At 40.7% G+C, this 18,424-nt stretch overlaps 1 protein-coding gene across 1 annotated transcript in view; it reads right to left on the bottom strand.

Annotated features, from left to right (window-relative positions):
- The window catches only part of LOC148018381 (dnaJ protein P58IPK homolog B-like), a 71,661-nt gene extending 56,485 nt beyond the window's left edge, over positions 1-15,176 (bottom strand). Inside the window, exon 1 of the mRNA XM_087662011.1 lies at positions 14,867-15,176. Coding sequence (XP_087518137.1) covers positions 14,867-14,948 — 82 coding nt within the window. The 5' untranslated portion in view covers positions 14,949-15,176. The remainder of the gene's footprint in view (positions 1-14,866) is intronic.
- Positions 15,177-18,424: the final 3,248 nt, after the last annotated feature.

Here is an 18,424-nt window from a genome sequence, read left to right as displayed (position 1 = left end):
ACCTAAAGGCAATGTGCCTTAAGAGGAGAAAAGAATCAGCTAAGTCTAGGTATGTACAAAGCTGAAATACATATATCTATTCAACTCCCATCATCTGTCAGCAATGAGCAAACCACTTTGTTGGAAGACCCTTCGTGAGAAGGTCTGCAAGGTTATCATCGGTATGCACTTTAACAAGCTCAATGCTTTTGCTGTCAAGTACATCTCTAATGAAGTGGTACTTCACCTGTATGTGCTTTGTCTTTACATGAAAGACAGGATTTCATACTAGCATGATGCACTCTGACTATCACAATGGAGAACATGTAACTCTGTGATGCCAAGCTCTCTCACCAGACGTGAAAGCCATAAAGCCTCCTTGCATGCCTCAGTCGCAGCCACATACTCTACCTTTGTAGTAGACAATGCAACACACTTTTGTAGCCTGGAGATCCAACAGACTGCTCCTCCTGTGAAAGTAAACACATACCCAGAAGTAGACTTCCTACGGTCCGCATGACCAACATAATCTGCATCTGTAAAGCCAACAACAGATGCCTTCTGCTTTCCAAAACAGATGCACAACTCCTTTGTGCCTTTGAGGTATCTCATAATACCTTTCACTGCTTCCCAATGCTTCTTGCCAGGGGTTGTCATGTATCTGCTAACCACTCCCACTCCAAAGGCAATGTCAGGACGTGTAGCAACCATAGCATACATCAAACTGCCAATAGCTGAAGCATATGGTATCTTGGCCATTTCAACCTTCTCATCATCAGACGTAGGGTTGTCCTCTGCACTAAGTTTCACATATGGAGGCAATGGAACCCCAATTGTTTTCCCCCCCTCCGTATTAAAACGTTGCAAAACTTTGGAGACATACTTCTGCTGAGATAGAGTAAGCCTTTTGATCTATCTCTGATATTCGCATGCGAAGAATGTGATTTGCATCACCAAGATCCTTTATGTCAAAGCTGCCATGAAGACTTTGCTTCAATGAATCCAAGGCATGAGTATTCCTGCCAGCAATCAGCATGTCATCAACATACAAAACCAAGATAATCAGGCTGCCATCTGTTGCCTTCTTGGTGTACAAGCAGTGATCCACTTGACTTCCATGGAAGCCTTGGGACTGCATGAATGTATCAAACTTATGATACCATTCTCTTGGTGCTTGTTTCAGCCCATACAAACTCCTTTTGAGTTTACATACCATTTTTTGTTCCCCTTGTTCAACAAACCCTTCAAGCTACTACATATATATGTCTTCATGCAGATCACATGTAAAAACACGGTCTTTACATCCATCTGTATGAGCTTCATATCCTCAACTGCAACCAAGCCCAAAATGGTTCTCAATGTAGTCATCTTGACTACAAGAGAGAAAATCTCATCAAAGTCAATTCCATGCTCCTGCTTGTATCCCTTTGCAACCAATCTTGCTTTGTACTTTGGTGAGGAACCAGAAGTGACCATCTTGTTAACCCATTTGCATGGAAGGGTTTTCTGCCCTTTAGGCAACTGCACCAAGTTCCAAGTGCCATTTTTTTCAAGAGATTCCATCTCTGACAGCATGGCTTTATACAATTTCTTGCTATCATGTTTGTTCATTGCTTCCTTGAAGCAAGACAGTTCACCACAGTCTGTCAACATAACATATTCAGCCACATTAATTGCACCATGAACAAACCTGTCAGGTTGTCTAGTAGCCCTAGACGATCTCCTAACCCAGTGGTCATTGTTTGCTGGCTGTTCCTGCAAATTTCCATTTTCAGCATGCTGTCCTGCCATTTCAGCCTGCAAATCAGCATTAACAGCTTGCTGTCCTCGCTGTTCCTGCACATGTAATGGCTCATTATCATAGGCAATAGCTGGCTGATCATGTCCAGCATCATTTTCTGCATTTACAGGTTCATTTACAACAAGTATTTGCTGCTGTACAGCGGGCACATTTTGCTGTACAAAAGGTATTTCTTCCCGGAATACAACCCTACGGACCTCCTCAGTCTTTTCGGGCTATTTGTACATGCGATCTTCCCGGAAGATAACGCATTGTTGCATACTACTTTCCTTTTCTCAAGATCCCACAATCTATATCCCATTTCACCCTCGTCACCATATCCTAGGAAAATGCATTTACAAGACTTTGGCTCAAGTTTACTGTGTTTTTCTTTATGAATGTGCACAAAGGCCTCACACCCAAACATTTTCAGATGAGCATATGAAGGTGGCTTGCCCGACCACGCTTCTTGGGGAACTCCCCCTCCCCCCCCCAAAAGACCTATTTGGTGACCGATTAATCAAGTGAACGGCTGTCATAACAGCCTCTGCCCAAAAACCATGGGGTAATGCAGCATGAGACAACAATGTACGGACCTTATCCTGTATGGTCTGATTCATACGCTCTGCAACTCCATTTTGGGGCGGATTATGAGGGGCAATGAGCTCCCTCTTTATCCCTTTGCTGTCACAAAATGCCTGAAAGGCCTTGGACACATATTTCCCACCATTGTCAGAGCGAAGACACTTAAGTGTTTTATTTGTCTGATTTTCAGCCAATGCCAAGAATTTTTTAAACTTATTAAGCACTTCATCCTTGCTACGAATAGGGTAAACCCATACTTTCCGTGTAGAATCATCAATAAAGGTGACAAAATATTTCTTTTCCCCTAAAGATGATCCTGGCATTTGACATATATCTGAATGTACTAACTCTAGAGGAGAATATTTCAAAGAAAGAGACTTTTTATGAGACGTCTATGCATGTTTGCCATAAATGCAATGATCACAATGCTCGAAATCAGCATAATGAAGACAAGGCAAGTAACCCAAACGAGAAAGCACTTTCATTCCTGTTTGACTCATGTGTCCCAACCGGCCATGCCACAAAGAAACGCTTGGCTGCTCGGTTACGGCAACAACATGGTCACGCACACTAGATACATGAAGTGGATACAAAGTATCACTCTTGCAACCTTTGGCAATAACCCTAGATCCCTTACAAATCTTCCATTTTCCATCACCAAAGGTGATATGAAAACCATCATCATCTAGCTGCCCTATACTAATCAAGCTTTTCTTGAGCTGAGGTACATGCCGTACATGAGTGTAAAGACAGAGCCATGCCAAAACTGTAACTGCACACTGCCAATACCTGCAATCTCACATGCATAGTTGTCCCCAAGATGGACAGCACCATGTCAACCCCTTGTATAGGCAACAAACCACACACAATGAGGGGTGACATGAAAGGAAGCACCTGAATCAAGAATCCAGGTATGCATGTCATCATCTGTATCTGCAAGTAAAGCATGTGCACCAAAGTGTGAAGAGACAAAAAGTGCATCACTCCCATTGTCACTGTCATGAGTGACTACATTCACCTCTTCAATTTTTAAACTGCTCTTCTTAGGCTGACTGTCATTCTTCTCTTCCTTGCTATCATCCATCTTCTTGCCTTTTCCTTTCTCTTTCTTCCATTTGTAGCAGTCACGTTTAAAGTGACCCTTCTTTCCACGATGATGGCATTCAACATCTTTGCCACGTGATTTACTGCGTCCCTAGAAATCATATTTGCCCTTTTGCTGTGATCTGTCCCTAGTATACGGAGCACTAGAAGACTTACTGGATGCATTGTTCTGCCGATTCATCTCTTCCATAAGTGGAGCACTCTCTATATAAGCATACAAAAGGATTACATTGGAATTGCTCATAGTAGTCCTAAATGTATCCCAACTCTCTAATAGAGTGCAAAGCAAGAAAGTAGCCTTAAAATCCTCATCAATCATGAACTTCAAGGCAACCAGCTGACTGAAAATGGAGTTAAACTCACTCAAGTGAGTAGACATTGCTATACCCTCTTTCATACGCAAATCCATAAGCTTTTTCAGCCAATACACTTTGCTTGCAACACTCTTTTGTGCATACAGTTCTTCCAGTCTAGTCCATATAGCATATGCAGAATCCAAACCTTCAATGTTGAAGAGCAAGGCATCAAAAATCGATAGCTCTATGGTTGAGTGTGCAAGCTCATTTAACTCATCCCAATCATTCTAATCCATGTCCGCGGGCTTTGTCCCTTTGGTTTTGATCGGCTTTGCCTGCTTCTTTTGTAACAGGATATTGTAGCACTGTTTTTGTCAAACTGCAAAATTATGTGTGCCTTCAAGATTCTTTATGTGCATCAGATTACTGCTGTCATTGCTGCCAGCCATGATTTTCAGCCCAAATGTGACCAAAAAACCAGCAAATGCAGGCCCAAACTGTCACCCAAGTGACCAAGGTACAAAGAAGTACCAATCAGCAATAAATGACCACGCAGAAGCACAGATTTCAGATCTGTAATTAAATTTTCAGAAGCACCAAACCATGTGCTACAGCATTATCCAACTGATTACAGCTGTTCCAAGGGCATATGCATCACATTGCATGAGAAATCCCAAAATTTCAGCTGCAATTTCTGTTGTACATGTACCCACGGGCATAAAATTTGACACGAACGGTCAAAAGCTCCAAAATTTTGTGCTGAAAGCATCAAATACACATCTCATTTCCTCTCTTATGCATAGGACAGGCCAGTTTTGCCAAAATAGGGCAATTTCAGCAAAACCCCCAAATTTTACCAAGTGTTGATGTCCAAATTGCGCGGAATTCAACCTGCATGTACATAAAATGCCCAAATGCAGCACAGATTTTGCCCAAACTGCAAAAGCCCAAAATTGCACGGGGTCCAATGTGCCTCAATGTCAAGAGATTGGATTAATTTCAGCCCAATTTGTGCATGTACATTAAAAGCCCCAAATGGCGGGGACAAAATGTCACAAATTCCTGCAATTTTTAAGAGAGAGATCATTGTTGCATCTTGCTCGCACCAAATCTGGACAAATCCCCAAATTTTCCAAGTCTTGCGTGCACTAATTTCAGTGAAATTAAAAGTATTTCACTAAAATGTGAAAAGCCCCAAAATTCCCGGGCAAATGTGCATCGACTTTGCAATTTCTGAGTCAAATTGTCCAATTCCGTGTTGAGATCCCCAAATTTCTTGGCCAATTTTGCACAGATCTGAGATTTTGTGCTTGCGCGCGCGAAACCCCATCAGTGGGCAAAAGAAATTTCAAAACAAGATTGAATTTTTCAGAAAATTCTGACGAGTCTGTTGACCCGCCAAGTGTCGCATGATTGACCGCCCACTGCAGTCGCCATCAACAGAAGTCGTCGTAGTCGCTGTCAGCAGAAGTCATTGTAGTCGCCGTCGCGTTATGCTTGCTGTCGCCGTGGTCCACGCTGGACCCCCGACCAGCTGCAGCCCCGTCGCATTCAGGTCGCATCTACACAGTGGTTGCCCTGTCCTGTCCTTGGCACGTCCAGCTGGTCCTGTCCGTCGAGCACCAACAATGGTCGCCTACAGGAAGTGTACCCTGTCGCACGCCAGCTAGTACTACATCTGACAATCAACCCGTCCGTCGACAATCAGTTTGCTGCCCACCGAGAGCTCTCCTTTGAGCTGTCTCATCACCACACTGGTCTTCTACCTCAGCCTGACGATCGTCTACAACACCTTACACTCGGATACCAATTTGTAGGAACCAATTACGCACAGAGATCAAGGCAGACAGCCGTTACGCGCAATGAGAGACAGAGAGTGCGAGAGAGCAAAGTAGAGAGTGAGCACGTTTTCAGGTACAATGAGGAGTCCGTATTTTTAGGTTTTTAGATAGATATATATGTATAAGTACAAGTGCTAAGGGTGTGTTCACACCCAAGCACATTTAAAAGGCACGAGGCCTTTATTCCCAACATGAGGGTAGTGGAGAGGCTGGAGAGAAGAGGTGATGAACTAAATGAATCAGCCGTAAGGAATGAATGAGAGAGTGGCCTATAAATAGGCATAGTCAGTCTAAGATGAAGCCCCTTTTTGGGGCTGCAAACCCTAAACGCAAAATGCAAAAACGCAAAAAACACAAACTGTGGGTGAAGGGTGAAGGGTTTCTCAACACCCGCCACCGGTCTTTCCCTTCACTGGAGTGGATGATCTTTGCCACTATTTGAGCAGATCTAGCTCTGATACCATGTCAAAAGACGATGTACCAATAAGACAGTAGGGTTTGCGCGGAGAAACACGAAGTGAACTCGGAAAACACTAAGAAGAGAATAGAAGAGAGAAGAAACTCTGTTGTATGGATTGATGAAGATCTGAATCATGGAGTGACTGTGATAGAAGGGAACAAGGGTGTCGTAGCACAAGCCACGAACCACGAATCGCAATGTCCTCCTGAAGGGGTGTGAGGGTAGTGGAGAGGCTGGAGAGAAGAGGTAGGTGAAGGACTGAATGAATCAGCCATAAGGAATGAATGAGAGTGGCCTATAAATAGGCACAGTCGGTCTAGGGTGGCGCCCCAATTTGGGGCTGCAAATCCTAAACGCAAAACGCAGAACTCAAACTGCATGTGAAGGATTTCTCAACATTCTTCAATGCAACAATGAGAGTTGCATCTTGGCCCAGAACCCTATATTTCATGCTAGAACGAAGCACATCAAGATCCAATACCATTTCATTTGGGAGAAGTTTCTAGATGAGACTATTGATATGGTATACTACAAGGTAGAGAACAATCTTGTAGACTTATTTACGAAGGTGCTTCCTCAAGCTTTACTTTGACAGCATTCCAGATTCCCTAACCTTATGCCCTATCCAAGATCTAAGAGAAGGGTTTAGAGATCGTCATCCCCTGGACATGCAATCATATGCATTCACAAGCAGTTTTGTGTGGTGTCCCGAGACACCTGATTGAATATCAAAAGCTTTGTTCTAGTGCTGAAATTGTATTTAGCTAAGCACTACAACAAGAATGTTTTCAGATGGTGAGATGGGATCATGCAAGGATGATGCTTCTCATTCTGATAATTCACACAAGTGTTGGGAAAAATGCAATGTCTAATCTTGGACAAGGCACAGAACATGGACAGCAAGCTAATAATGTTGGTTTAGACCAAAATGCAGGTCCTTCTAGGCCTTTAGAAGCTGATGATCAGCAAAAGAGGAAGAGAAATTTTATCACCAATTAAACATCAACTGAGGACAACAGCTGAAATGTTTATGCAATTGGTAAATGATCCTCAATTCATGTGCTTTTTGTACCCCTTAAGAGAGGGCAGCAAAGGCAAGAAGAGAAAATCGTCTTTGAGAGCTTCAAGACAACAAGATGCACTTAAGGAAAAGCCAATACAATAGCATGATGTTCTAAATGTGGATAGTGAGCATAAGCAAATGATGCCAATGGGACAATTGATGCACATGGAAGGCCAACTTGGAAGTGTCAATCCAATGTTTTTTGGGCAACAAGGCATGCATGCAATGATGGGGCAGCCAGGGTACTTTGGTGGTGGCACTAGCTTCTATGCTATTGTAGGTTAGGGACCACATACGGGATGTATGACACTACTTATGGTCTGTAGCAACCAATGCATGGTGTGCAAGGCCCAATGTATTTGGGTATGGCTGGTAATATACATAACCCCATATATAACAATGTTGGCATGCTCGGGCACAAAGTGGCAAGTTTGACAACACATATATGCAACCCACTATGTTTGGGACTCCCGGTATTAATGATGGTCATGTAAATGCTCTATACAGTTTTGGTCATGAGGGAAAATGTTGCTAGTAATGCATGCAATGTATAGGAAAATGTATCTTGGTGTGGCTAGTAGCATGTGAATTCCCATGCACAATCACATTACAATGGTCCAAAGTATGCAAACACAAATGTTTCCCTATGTATCTGGTGCTCCTCACATATCAAGTACACATTAGGGGCTAGTAAATTGGATATTAGTCAAGTTGGAATTGTAGCAATGTGAAAGTATAAAGCATCACAATGCTTAAGGGGAAGAAGGGCCTACAATCTTGTGGAGGTTTGATGCAAGTAAAGTTAGAGATAAGTTTCCATATGCTTCTTGGCGAAGCTTCAGCGTTGTTTCACCAATAGATGCAAAATGGATCGAAGAGGATAACTTGGCGGACCATCCTTAGTTGTTGCAACATTACCTAGATGCCATTCAGTTAGAGCTAAATTCAGTTCAGGCTCAATCACGTTCAATAGAGCAAAGGTCCATAGTAATGCCTAGTACTCAAAGGGGAAGATAACACTTCCACTTCTCCAGTTGTGGACAACTCTCGTATGTAGTGGATCTTGGATATATTCAGCATGCATCCAAGGTATTGTGCTGACAATATGTCTACCACGAGGTCACTACTTAGTGTACTAGTGTACTAGTCACTAAGAGATGTATAAAAATTGAGTATGAGTTTCAACCGAGCACTGGAACTATACTTTTGCATCAATTTATGATCAGTTTAGCATGAGTTTTTGCCATAGTTTTGAGACAAAATTATGGTCAGTTTCAGCTCAATTTTTTATCAGTTTGAGAACCGTTTATGGTTACTTTTGGGATCAGTTTTTGCATTAGTTACTGATCAGTTTGGGGTCACATTTGCAACATCTTGTGATCAATTCTCAAATCAGCAAAGTGATCAGTTTATGAGCAGATTATGCTCAATTTTCAATGGTTTATAGTTGGCTCCATGGATAGCAACATGTGAGTAAACACCATTGAGAGTTTCAGTCATGGTTTATCCTGAAAATATGCTTTACTATGGTTATGAAGTCAGAACAACCAAGAAACATGAGTTATGGATGTATCAAATGGGTTTCTAGCAACACTTCTAGACTGATTTTCAGATTTATGTTATGTTTATGTTGGCTGGAAATTTTCAACAAGATTTGGGGAATGTGGCATGGTTGGACAATAGTGGCTAATGTTGTGACTACGATGCCTTATGGAACTTCTAGTACAGTATGCTTTTTCTTTGGCACAATGCAGTGCAATTGAGGATGATTGCAAGGTTTTCAAGGGGGAGGTTTGTCATAGGGACATGAAATTTTGAGATGCTTTAATCTTGTTGATAACATTTGATTAAGCTATTAATCAAATGTGCAACGTTGTTTAACACGTGTGATGCACATGGCAGTTATTTCATGGTAATAGGCCAAGAACCCCGAGGATGCAATGGGTATTAAATGTAAAAGTTGTAATAAGTTATGCTTGACAAGTACTAGGTAATACTCAATGTCAAATTTGAGCCTAGACTAGTTTATTGGACACTAATGTCAATGGTGACATTAGAGACTGAGCATTAAATAATTAATTAATGCTAGTCTAAGTATCAATAACTACCAAGGATACTTGGAAGACAAATTGGCCTAGCCAATTTAATTATTGACTGGTGAAAATAATTTTTTAAGCACTAGAATAATTATTAAATAAGCTAGATAATTCTACAAAATAGGATTAGAAGGCCACCATTTGGCAAAACTTACCCATGCAAGTGGCAAAAAGGTTTTTAGGTATTGGTGAAAGTCTATTCCAACCATTGTGAGAGAGGAGGCTGTTAGTGAGCAAGGAGAGGCTACTGATGTGATTTTCAACCACCAAAGATCAATCCTACAGCATGTGACAGCAGTTTGGAGCTCTCCAAGAGCAGGTGACAACAACCCAAGATCCTTTTGGTACAAATGATAGCATACAAGAGGGGGCAACAATCTTTTCGGTAGTCCTAAGCCTCACAATGAAACCCTGAAATGTCTCTCTCTGCAATATTCTCTTCCATCCCCCAGCCATCTCTCAAGTTATCTCAGCATTTTCCAGCAGTTTAAGCAATCAAAGAAAGAGATTTCAATCAATCTTTGCTATAAAACCTAATTTACAATAAATTTAAGGTTTTGACAACTGCCTCAGGATACGTGCTCAAAATTGAGAGCCTAAGACTTGAATTTCAGCAGTTGAAATTGAGGAACTTTAGGGAGATTCAAGAGGCCAGCCAGCTAATATTAGATTTGGGGCTGAATTTGCCTTTCAAGGAGCAAGGTGAAGGCCAATCCCCGAGCAAACCAAGGGGCAATTTGGTTTGGAGGCTTACTGATCAGTTTTGACAAAAAGAGGCACTTGGATTAGCAATATAAGATAAAGAAATACCACAAGGGGCGCCAATTTTGGGGCTAATAGGGTGTCCAATGTCCAAAATTAAAGTGGTAAAGTGCGCATTTTCAATTTGTTTATTTTTTAATTGTTGTAATTAGTCTTAAATCATGTTACCACCCTATCCAAGAAAAAAGGCTAGTTTCAAACTCCTTCTCTGGTTGGCAACCATCCCTTCATCATGGCAACAGAATGCTAAGGGTGCCACTCGTTTGTCATATTCTTCTCTCCTCCTTCAACCCATCCTGGCATCAAATTTGCAGCCCCTACATCTTGCATTTGGCAATTAGAGGCTCCACCCATTGGAGTTTGCTACTTCTAGGATCTCCACTTCAGTTGGCGAACTTCTCCACCAAGCGCCAACATCAGAGGCTGTTGACACTTGTGTTTTCAGCTTCTGACTCATCCTCACCACTTGGCATGACTCCCAGCATAACTAGCATCAATCATCATCCCTGCATTTGTAAATTTAGAGGCTTCTTTGGCAATCTCCCTGCTCCAAGTAACACCTCATCATCCCTACGTTTGCAAACTCAAAGGCTTCTTCGATAGTCTCCTTGCTCCAGGGCATCTTTCGTGCTATGACACCCTTGTATCAAATTCACTTCATTGTTTTAATCCTTCATCATCTTATACATCTGAGTTTCTCTTCTCTTCTCAGAGTTTGCATACACACACTATGTTTTTCTCACAAACCCTATTCTCTCTCTAGTTCTTGACACAAATTAGTGGTTAGGGTTTGCAACATGGACACTTAGGGCTGACACCTCATTCAACGAATTGTCTCTTTCTTCTCCTTTCTCTCTCAGACTGTGCAAGCTCTATTCGTTAGAGATACAATTAGCACTCTCAAGCACAATTATGTATTTCCTGGATACAGGTCAATCAATTTCATGTTGTTATCATGTGTTTTCCACCATTTCTAGGCAGTCACGCAGGCCGAGCATGCTATGTAGGATGCCACATGGCATAAGCATTTATTGTGCAGCATTTTATTCTTTTTTTATTCTTGCAATTACTGTATGCAGCAGTCGGCTAGTTTTAATTAGCTCACCTAATTATTTTATTGCATTTTTATAGGCCGGCCAACCTCTAATCATTCTCACTTGTTTTTCAAGTGGAGAGAGAGATCATCCAGCGGAGATACACTCGACAGCCCTTGTACATATTTGCTTTCTTCATTTCAGCATCCATTCACTGCAGATTTTTGTGTTTTATTGTCTCTTTCTCTTCCCCTCTTCTCTCCATGTTCATTTTATTTTAGTCCAGTCATACGCTTCCGCATTTGCTGGCCTCTGACACTATTTTACAACAGATCTGAATTAGTGTTTGCTGTTTGTGGCAGATCAAAAGAGGGTTTGCTATTTACGGCAGCTCAATGGCTAGGGTTTGCACAAATCAGTTGTTTTGGGAGTGGAATTGCTTGTTGAGGACATTCCAACCAAAACCTCCAATTTCCCCCTTGGTTTTGAGTCGCCAAATCATTGAAGATTCGGGGCAAACACTAGGGAAAATGTATTCAAACATGCTGGTCTGATTTTCCATGAAAGCATTAAATTCAGCATCCAATCTCAATTCTCATGGCAAATGCATGCCAAAGATTAGGGTTAATGAACATCAGGTTTACATGTCTGAATTCTTTCAATTTGACAATGAATAGAAGGTGCATTGATCAGGGCAAAGCTCTAAGATTGTTGAACAATCAGGGCTGAGGCCTCATTTGATGAATTAGATCGATCTAGGACCGAGATTCATGTGAATTCCTCATTGATTGCAATGTGTTAGTGATAACAAACCATGGATGCATTTCTCAATGTCATGTTAGTCAACACTAGAGTGATTGCAGCTCTACATGCTTGAAGACACACAAGTTTGAATATGTAGCTGAGACAGATTCAAAGCTCATTTGTCAAGGTTGGCAAGAGCAACTAAGGACATACCAATTTGAGTAAATTTGGTCCATTGAAGAGCCACGCACGCAAGGGATCATTTTTTAAAAATTCTATTTTGTGACAACCACATTGATCACACAAGCACATCACAAGTGATTCATGTAAAGACTCATCTTCAATATTAAAGAAATACAGTAACAGGAACTCAGCTTGAGGGCCAATCTGACATCTATGTGTCTGAGCGCTCTAGCTCTCAAGTTTTTTGTGTCATTTATTTTATTTGGGGAATTGAATAATGTGTGTATTGTAAGTTTATGTTCATTGCCCTATAGATCAAATCTACAAACAAGTTCCATATGCACTTAATTTGCATCATAGACTAGTCTTAATATATGATGCACCATTCATTTTGTTTTCAACAGTGCAATACGATGTTTTGAGTGTGCTTTCAAAGTGTCTCTAAATACTTAAATTCACCTGGTTATCGATGTCCCATTTCTAAAAAGAACCATCCCCATTCTTATCAAGTTCTCTATCTCCACCTCATTCTTAGTAGCTATGGAGCTCTAATCCTTTGCTACACAAGGTAAAAGGGAAACATGCTACACAATGCATGGATTACATCTATTCCAAATTCCCAACATATGCACACAAAGCAAATGCAAAGGGGTAATGCATAAAGGAGCATGCTCATGCAACAAAACACCATTTGGACAATGCCCTAATAGGAGAATTGTTCACTTGCCCATGTGCCCTTCATCATGATGAAAATGAATGCAATGCAAGGGTAGATGTGACAAGGAAGGGATGTCGATGTTAAAGACAAAAAAGAGGTTCCAATGCTAGTCAAAAGTGCGAAGGCACAACCACCAAGGGAGCAATCCACCATGACAAGAAGAACCCAATGGAGAGGGAATCGAAGGAGAAGGAGAAAGCACCCCAACAGGAAGACCAATGAGTAAAGGCAATTGCCGTGGTATCTGACATGATAAGAGTTAGGGTCACAACACATGTTCCATCACCTGTTCACCTACAACAAAGCCATGACCATTCCAACAAGGATACCGAAATGGTTAATGGAGGATATTATGGTAGGGGTTTTGGTTAATCAAGATATAAACCTGTGGTTGGAATATATCACTAAATCCCTAGCCAAACCCCATAAGGTCCTTCTCAAGGATCCAAGGGTAAAGCTCAACCGCATGGAATCAAGAAACAGCATCATCACCTACCATAGTGTTATCACCTAGATCATTGCCATCAACATAGAAGTTCCCCTTTAACACATCTTGCCATCAGATTTCATCAACCAACCTGCACCTCACAAGAACCTAACTAGAGAACAAGGCACTCAAGAGAAGGGAAAGAGGCAGAGGACCAAGGCAAGGACTGAAAATCCATGCCACTAACCCAACCAAGACCAGTAGATCCCCAAAGTGTTTGTCCATAATCGAAATACAAAACCCAGCATGTGATACCAAAGGAGAAACTAGAACTTTGCATACCAATGCTCCGTACTAAGATGCTTTTGGTACTTAGCTTGAGCTAAATGAATCTATGAAAGAGCATGCGCAGTAAAAGAACAAAGAGTACATAGTGGAAGAAGAATGAAAGGGCTAAGAAGAGCTTAGCCTACAAAGGAACTAGCCTAGCTTAACATATTGTAGCCTAAAAGAGGCCTTAGTCGAAGAACATATAACCTATGGGCCTCACTGAAGTAGCCTAAAGATTCTAGCTAAACTAAGGAAGGACAAGCCTAACTTAACCCAAAGGAAGGTAGCCTAACTAGCGTAAGGAACCTAAGGGTGGTAACCTAGGTGGTATGCGAGTTGGTCAAGGATGGTTGTTTAGGGGCAGGTTGGTTGCTATTGAACATGGCATACAGTAAAAGGAACCATGGCCAATCAGTCAAGCTAAGGGGAATAGCCTAATGGAGCTATGTGATTCCAAAATGGATAATCCTTCACCAAGCTCAAAAATTCAAGGGCATTGCATCCACCACAGCACAAAAATTCCACAACTTCAACCGATGAGATGATTTAGGTGGAGAAGTGACTTGAATCGATTGCTCATGTTTGCAGTTGATTTAAAGGTCCCATCCTTCGAAGGTAATGTAAAGGATCTATCCACGGACAACAAAAGGAATGTAAGCCTCTCATTGGAAAAGCACCAAGCTGGCCTAATGGAAAGCTCACAACTGACTTGATGTCAAGGAAATGATGCCCCAAATACACCTAGATTGCCAGCCTCCAGCCTCCAGGAATGTTCAATGAAGTTGTGACTGACAAGGTGCTGAGTCTAATTGCAATAACTCTCTAAGATCTCAAATGACTCATGAGTGATCCCTCATTTGGCTGAGACAAAGCCAATTGCTTCAACCTCAAAAAAAAAAAGAGCAAAATTGACTGGAGAAGGAATCTTGTACCATTACAGAAGTGACATATAACAGTATGTAGGTCCATTGTAGAGAAATAGGCAGCACTCATAAAGCAACTACAGCGTTTAATTGCCAGATCTCACAAAGGTCTAATCATGCAAAATTGGCTATATTTGTGAGGCTACGCACACATTTAAAATGATACTTAAAATGAAAGATATGGTAGTTTATGGAACTTTTCTGTGATTGGCAAAGGAGAACCGCGTTTGCATTATAGAGACGCCAACATTTAAAATGATACTTCAAATGAAAGATATGGTAGTTCATGGAACTTTTCTGTGATTGGCAAAGGAGAACCTCGTTTGCATTATAGAGACGCCAAAAGATAGCATGTACTGCGCCATTCTATTTTTTCTTCTTTCTTTCTCAAAGACCGCATGAGGTATATCCTTGAAGATCGGAGCCGTTAAAGCGCCACAATTAAGGGATTAAGAAGGTGCATGATGCAGATCAATGGTACTAATCCTCGGAGAAACTGACGCTAAATTCGACAAAATTGAGAAGCGAAAGGAAGAAATACCTGCGTCAGAAGTCACGCTCGGGACGCTGTGTAGTAGGAAGGCCACGAAGAGGCGGAAAAGAAGGCGGAGGAAGCGCGTCATGTGAGCCACTGCTGTTGCGATTCAGGGCCGGGATGGATGGCGGAGCAAAATGGCTTTAAAAATTTGACTGGGCGATTGTGGCCGTAAGAGTCCTTTTCTTCTGCTGCTACCGCCTTCTTTTTCGTCGTCGTGGTTGTCGTCCTCTGCAGCTACTACTACTACTTCTTCTTCTTCTTCTTCTTCTCCTTCTTCTTCTGCTGCGCTGCGATTGTGAGGCTTTGTCAGACAGTGGTCCCTTTGTCTATGGTGTGTCCACACTGGCAGCCTACCACGTCACTTTAAGCCACTCTGGCCGACTCTAGCCAATCACCGTCGGCCTGCTCGCCACGTAGACAATTCTTTTGACGGACTAATCGGACTTCTATGTATCCCATTTTTATGTAGAAACGCCACTTCTAGGCACATGTTCACAAAACACACTTTTGGGAATCATATTTTTCTTTTTCTTTTTCTTTTAAAAACCCTCAACTTTGAATTTTGTGGGTCTTTTCCAAAGACTTGAATAATGTTTCGTAAAGTCTTAATTAATATTGATTTATCTTTACCCATTCTACAAATCTCCACTCCAAAATTTAAATGTTTTTCTCCATGCTTGGCACTAGGGTAGAGCGGTCAATAGGTGCCACCAAACTTTTGCCCTCTTAGAAAGTTTCCCAATGATGATGCCAGGCCAAAGCAGGGCAAAATTAGTAACAACAATCACAAGCTCACATCCACATTTTCCTCCAATCCAATGCAAAGAAACCTCACAAAAATTGTCCATCTAGGTTATAAAAGTAGGTTTATATTGCTTTCAAGGGCCGCAAATGTATTGGCCCCTTAGACCTTACACCTCAACCTTTTTGTGAACACTCATTGAGAATATGAACAATCATCTCGTGTAGCTTGTTTTTCAAACCAAAGCACTAATGGCCCTAATGCCAAGTTCCATCAACTCAAATTATCAAGAGGGTTTGCGAAGGACCTCTTAGGCAATAATGAGGCACATTCAAATATTAATATATAAAGAGCTTATATAATAGTTCCTTCCAACTTGGTAACTGAGGGTGGACATTCTTATGAAGACCAAATTGTTGAGTATGGTGTTAAGGGAGTTGCATGAGCCTTGAAGTGTAAATGCACATTGTATTAATTTGACCTTACGTTGTAAACATAATGCTCATAAAAAGTAGCCATTGATATCAAATCTTCAATCATATTTTTCAAGTTCTCAAGTAGAGATTGAGCTAATCCTTATTGTAAAAGAAATGATGCCAGGAGGCATATTTCACGTTTGGGTTTGCCTAAATAGAAAGTAAAGTGTTTGGGCGACCAAAAGTCAAGTAATGCCCAAATACAAATATCAAATTATGAAATATTTAACCGAGCGCCTATGCGTATACAAAATAATAAATGTTTTGTCAAGTGTTTTAATAAATAAGCGTGCTTAAATAAATATTGGCGCCATGCCTTTAGTAACAAGGCACGCACCCATCAAAAATAGTAATTCTTCTAGGCATTTGGATTCATGCCATCGCCCAGTGCTACCCAACGCCACCACTGCTTGCTCTACACATCATCTCTTTGATTCTTGAGGGTTTCTCCCAACTGATCTCCTAATGGCTAAGGCTATGTCTTCCTCTTATTTCTTGAGACGCTCCTCCTCCTTTTGTTATTTCAGCCTTATTTCCTCTTTTTCCCTCTTGGATACTTCTTTAGATTTTTCTAGTTTTTTCTCCTAACAAAAGCATGTTATTTGTAAAGTGGGCTATTTTTTAGCTTGAAGATAAATAAATCAATAAATACAGGCCTTGTGAAGTGCTCATGGAAGGCATGGGGGGAGATTGCACCCAATTTGTCTCTTTGGTCTCATGTCGTGCAAATTTCCTTTTGCTTTGTACTTGAAATTATGAAGGTTTTTAGAGTTCTTTGTTCTTGGGGACCTTTCGACATTTACTACGCTCGTGTCTAGTATTAGATTTGTGCACCAATAAAAGAAATTGAAATATTTTTAAAATAAAGAAAGCCTAATAATGTTTTGTTTCAGCAAAATACTTGTAAACAATTTTGACAACTCAAGGGACAATTTTCATACAAGAAGCACGTACACAACAGAATGAGTGCATTAAATGGTTCTATTTAGAAGGGCTATGATGCTAATGAGCAAACATGGCAACTAGCCTCCCACTTTCACTAAGCACCTACTAAAGTAAAGAAGTTTCATCAACGACATCCATTGAAGCCAATAGTCTTACCAAGAAATCTCGTGGCTCCTCGTAAAACTTGTCAGTAAAGGAGAGGATAATGTGATGGAGACCAAGAAATGTAGTTCGAGAATATTCTAAGGTTGTATAAGATTCTTTCAAAGGTTCTAAAGGATTCTTTGGAAAGTTCTAGAAGACTGCTTGCATTAGCATTGCTTATTTCATTGTTTGTCTCTATCATCAATGATGTCATCATCTAGAAGCTTCTTTTTAGCCTCCACAACTCTAGTATAATTGGGGCTCTTGGGCTACAAGCCCTTCACTCTTGCCAATGCCAGTTGTGAGGCTCTTGCAATGTAAGTCCTCTCTAGCTCCAATTCAAGCTATGTATCTACGATTCTACTCTTTTTTTATATTTGATCTAGTCTTGTATTAAGACGTTGTTTCTATTTGGGATCTAGCCTTGTTATATACACCATTGTATCAAGCTATGTATCTACAATTCTACTCTTTTTTTATATTTGATCTAGTATTGTATTAAGACGTTGTTTCTATTTGGGATCTAGCCTTGTTATATACACCATTGTATCAAAAAGTATATTGTTGTAATTTCTTATCTTGCAATAAAGAATCAATTTATTTTTCTTCTTCAAGTAATTTCATGAGGTGACAATCCTTATCCTTGCCAAGTTCTTATTGCCCTCATAATAGTTTGGCGGGACTCCATATTTTGATATTGCCTAGTTATGTATATACAATGATGGAAAGTGTTATCATCACCTTGCAAAATATTCAAGGTCAATTTGAAGAAATTTATAAGAGTAATACATGATTACAAGTAAAGAAACCCCAAGCTTTGGGGTTAGCCATTATTTCCCTTGTAGTTAGAGGAAGGAGCCAAGTTTAATGAAACAATATCAAAATTTAGACGTTTTTTGTAGTAGGTGCGATTGCTCATCCACATGCAACTTAACCGCTATCATAATGATACTTCTCAAGTGGGGCTTATCGGCACACTCCTCTCAGGTGCAACCCCTCTTGGTTTGCACCCATATAAGAGAAGAAATCTTCTCTACTTTATAATTATAATGGCTTTTTTTAAAGAATTCTCAATTACCTTCAAACATACTAATAGAGCTAGAGTTGTTGAGATCAAAATAAGAAGTTTACATCAAGGATCTGGACCCACATCAGTTTGTGTATTTGAAATCCACTAACTCACTTGTGATTTGAGTTGGCATGAGGATTATTGTATTAGCCAATTTTGTTCGAGATTGAATGATGATGTGAAAT

This window comes from Lygodium microphyllum, chromosome 21, assembly GCF_053477565.2.
Source record: "Lygodium microphyllum isolate KBCC chromosome 21, Lygodium_microphyllum_v1.1.10, whole genome shotgun sequence".
In the NCBI taxonomy this organism is placed as follows: Eukaryota; Viridiplantae; Streptophyta; class Polypodiopsida; order Schizaeales; family Lygodiaceae; genus Lygodium; species Lygodium microphyllum.
This window is presented reverse-complemented; position numbering and strand designations above follow the sequence as displayed.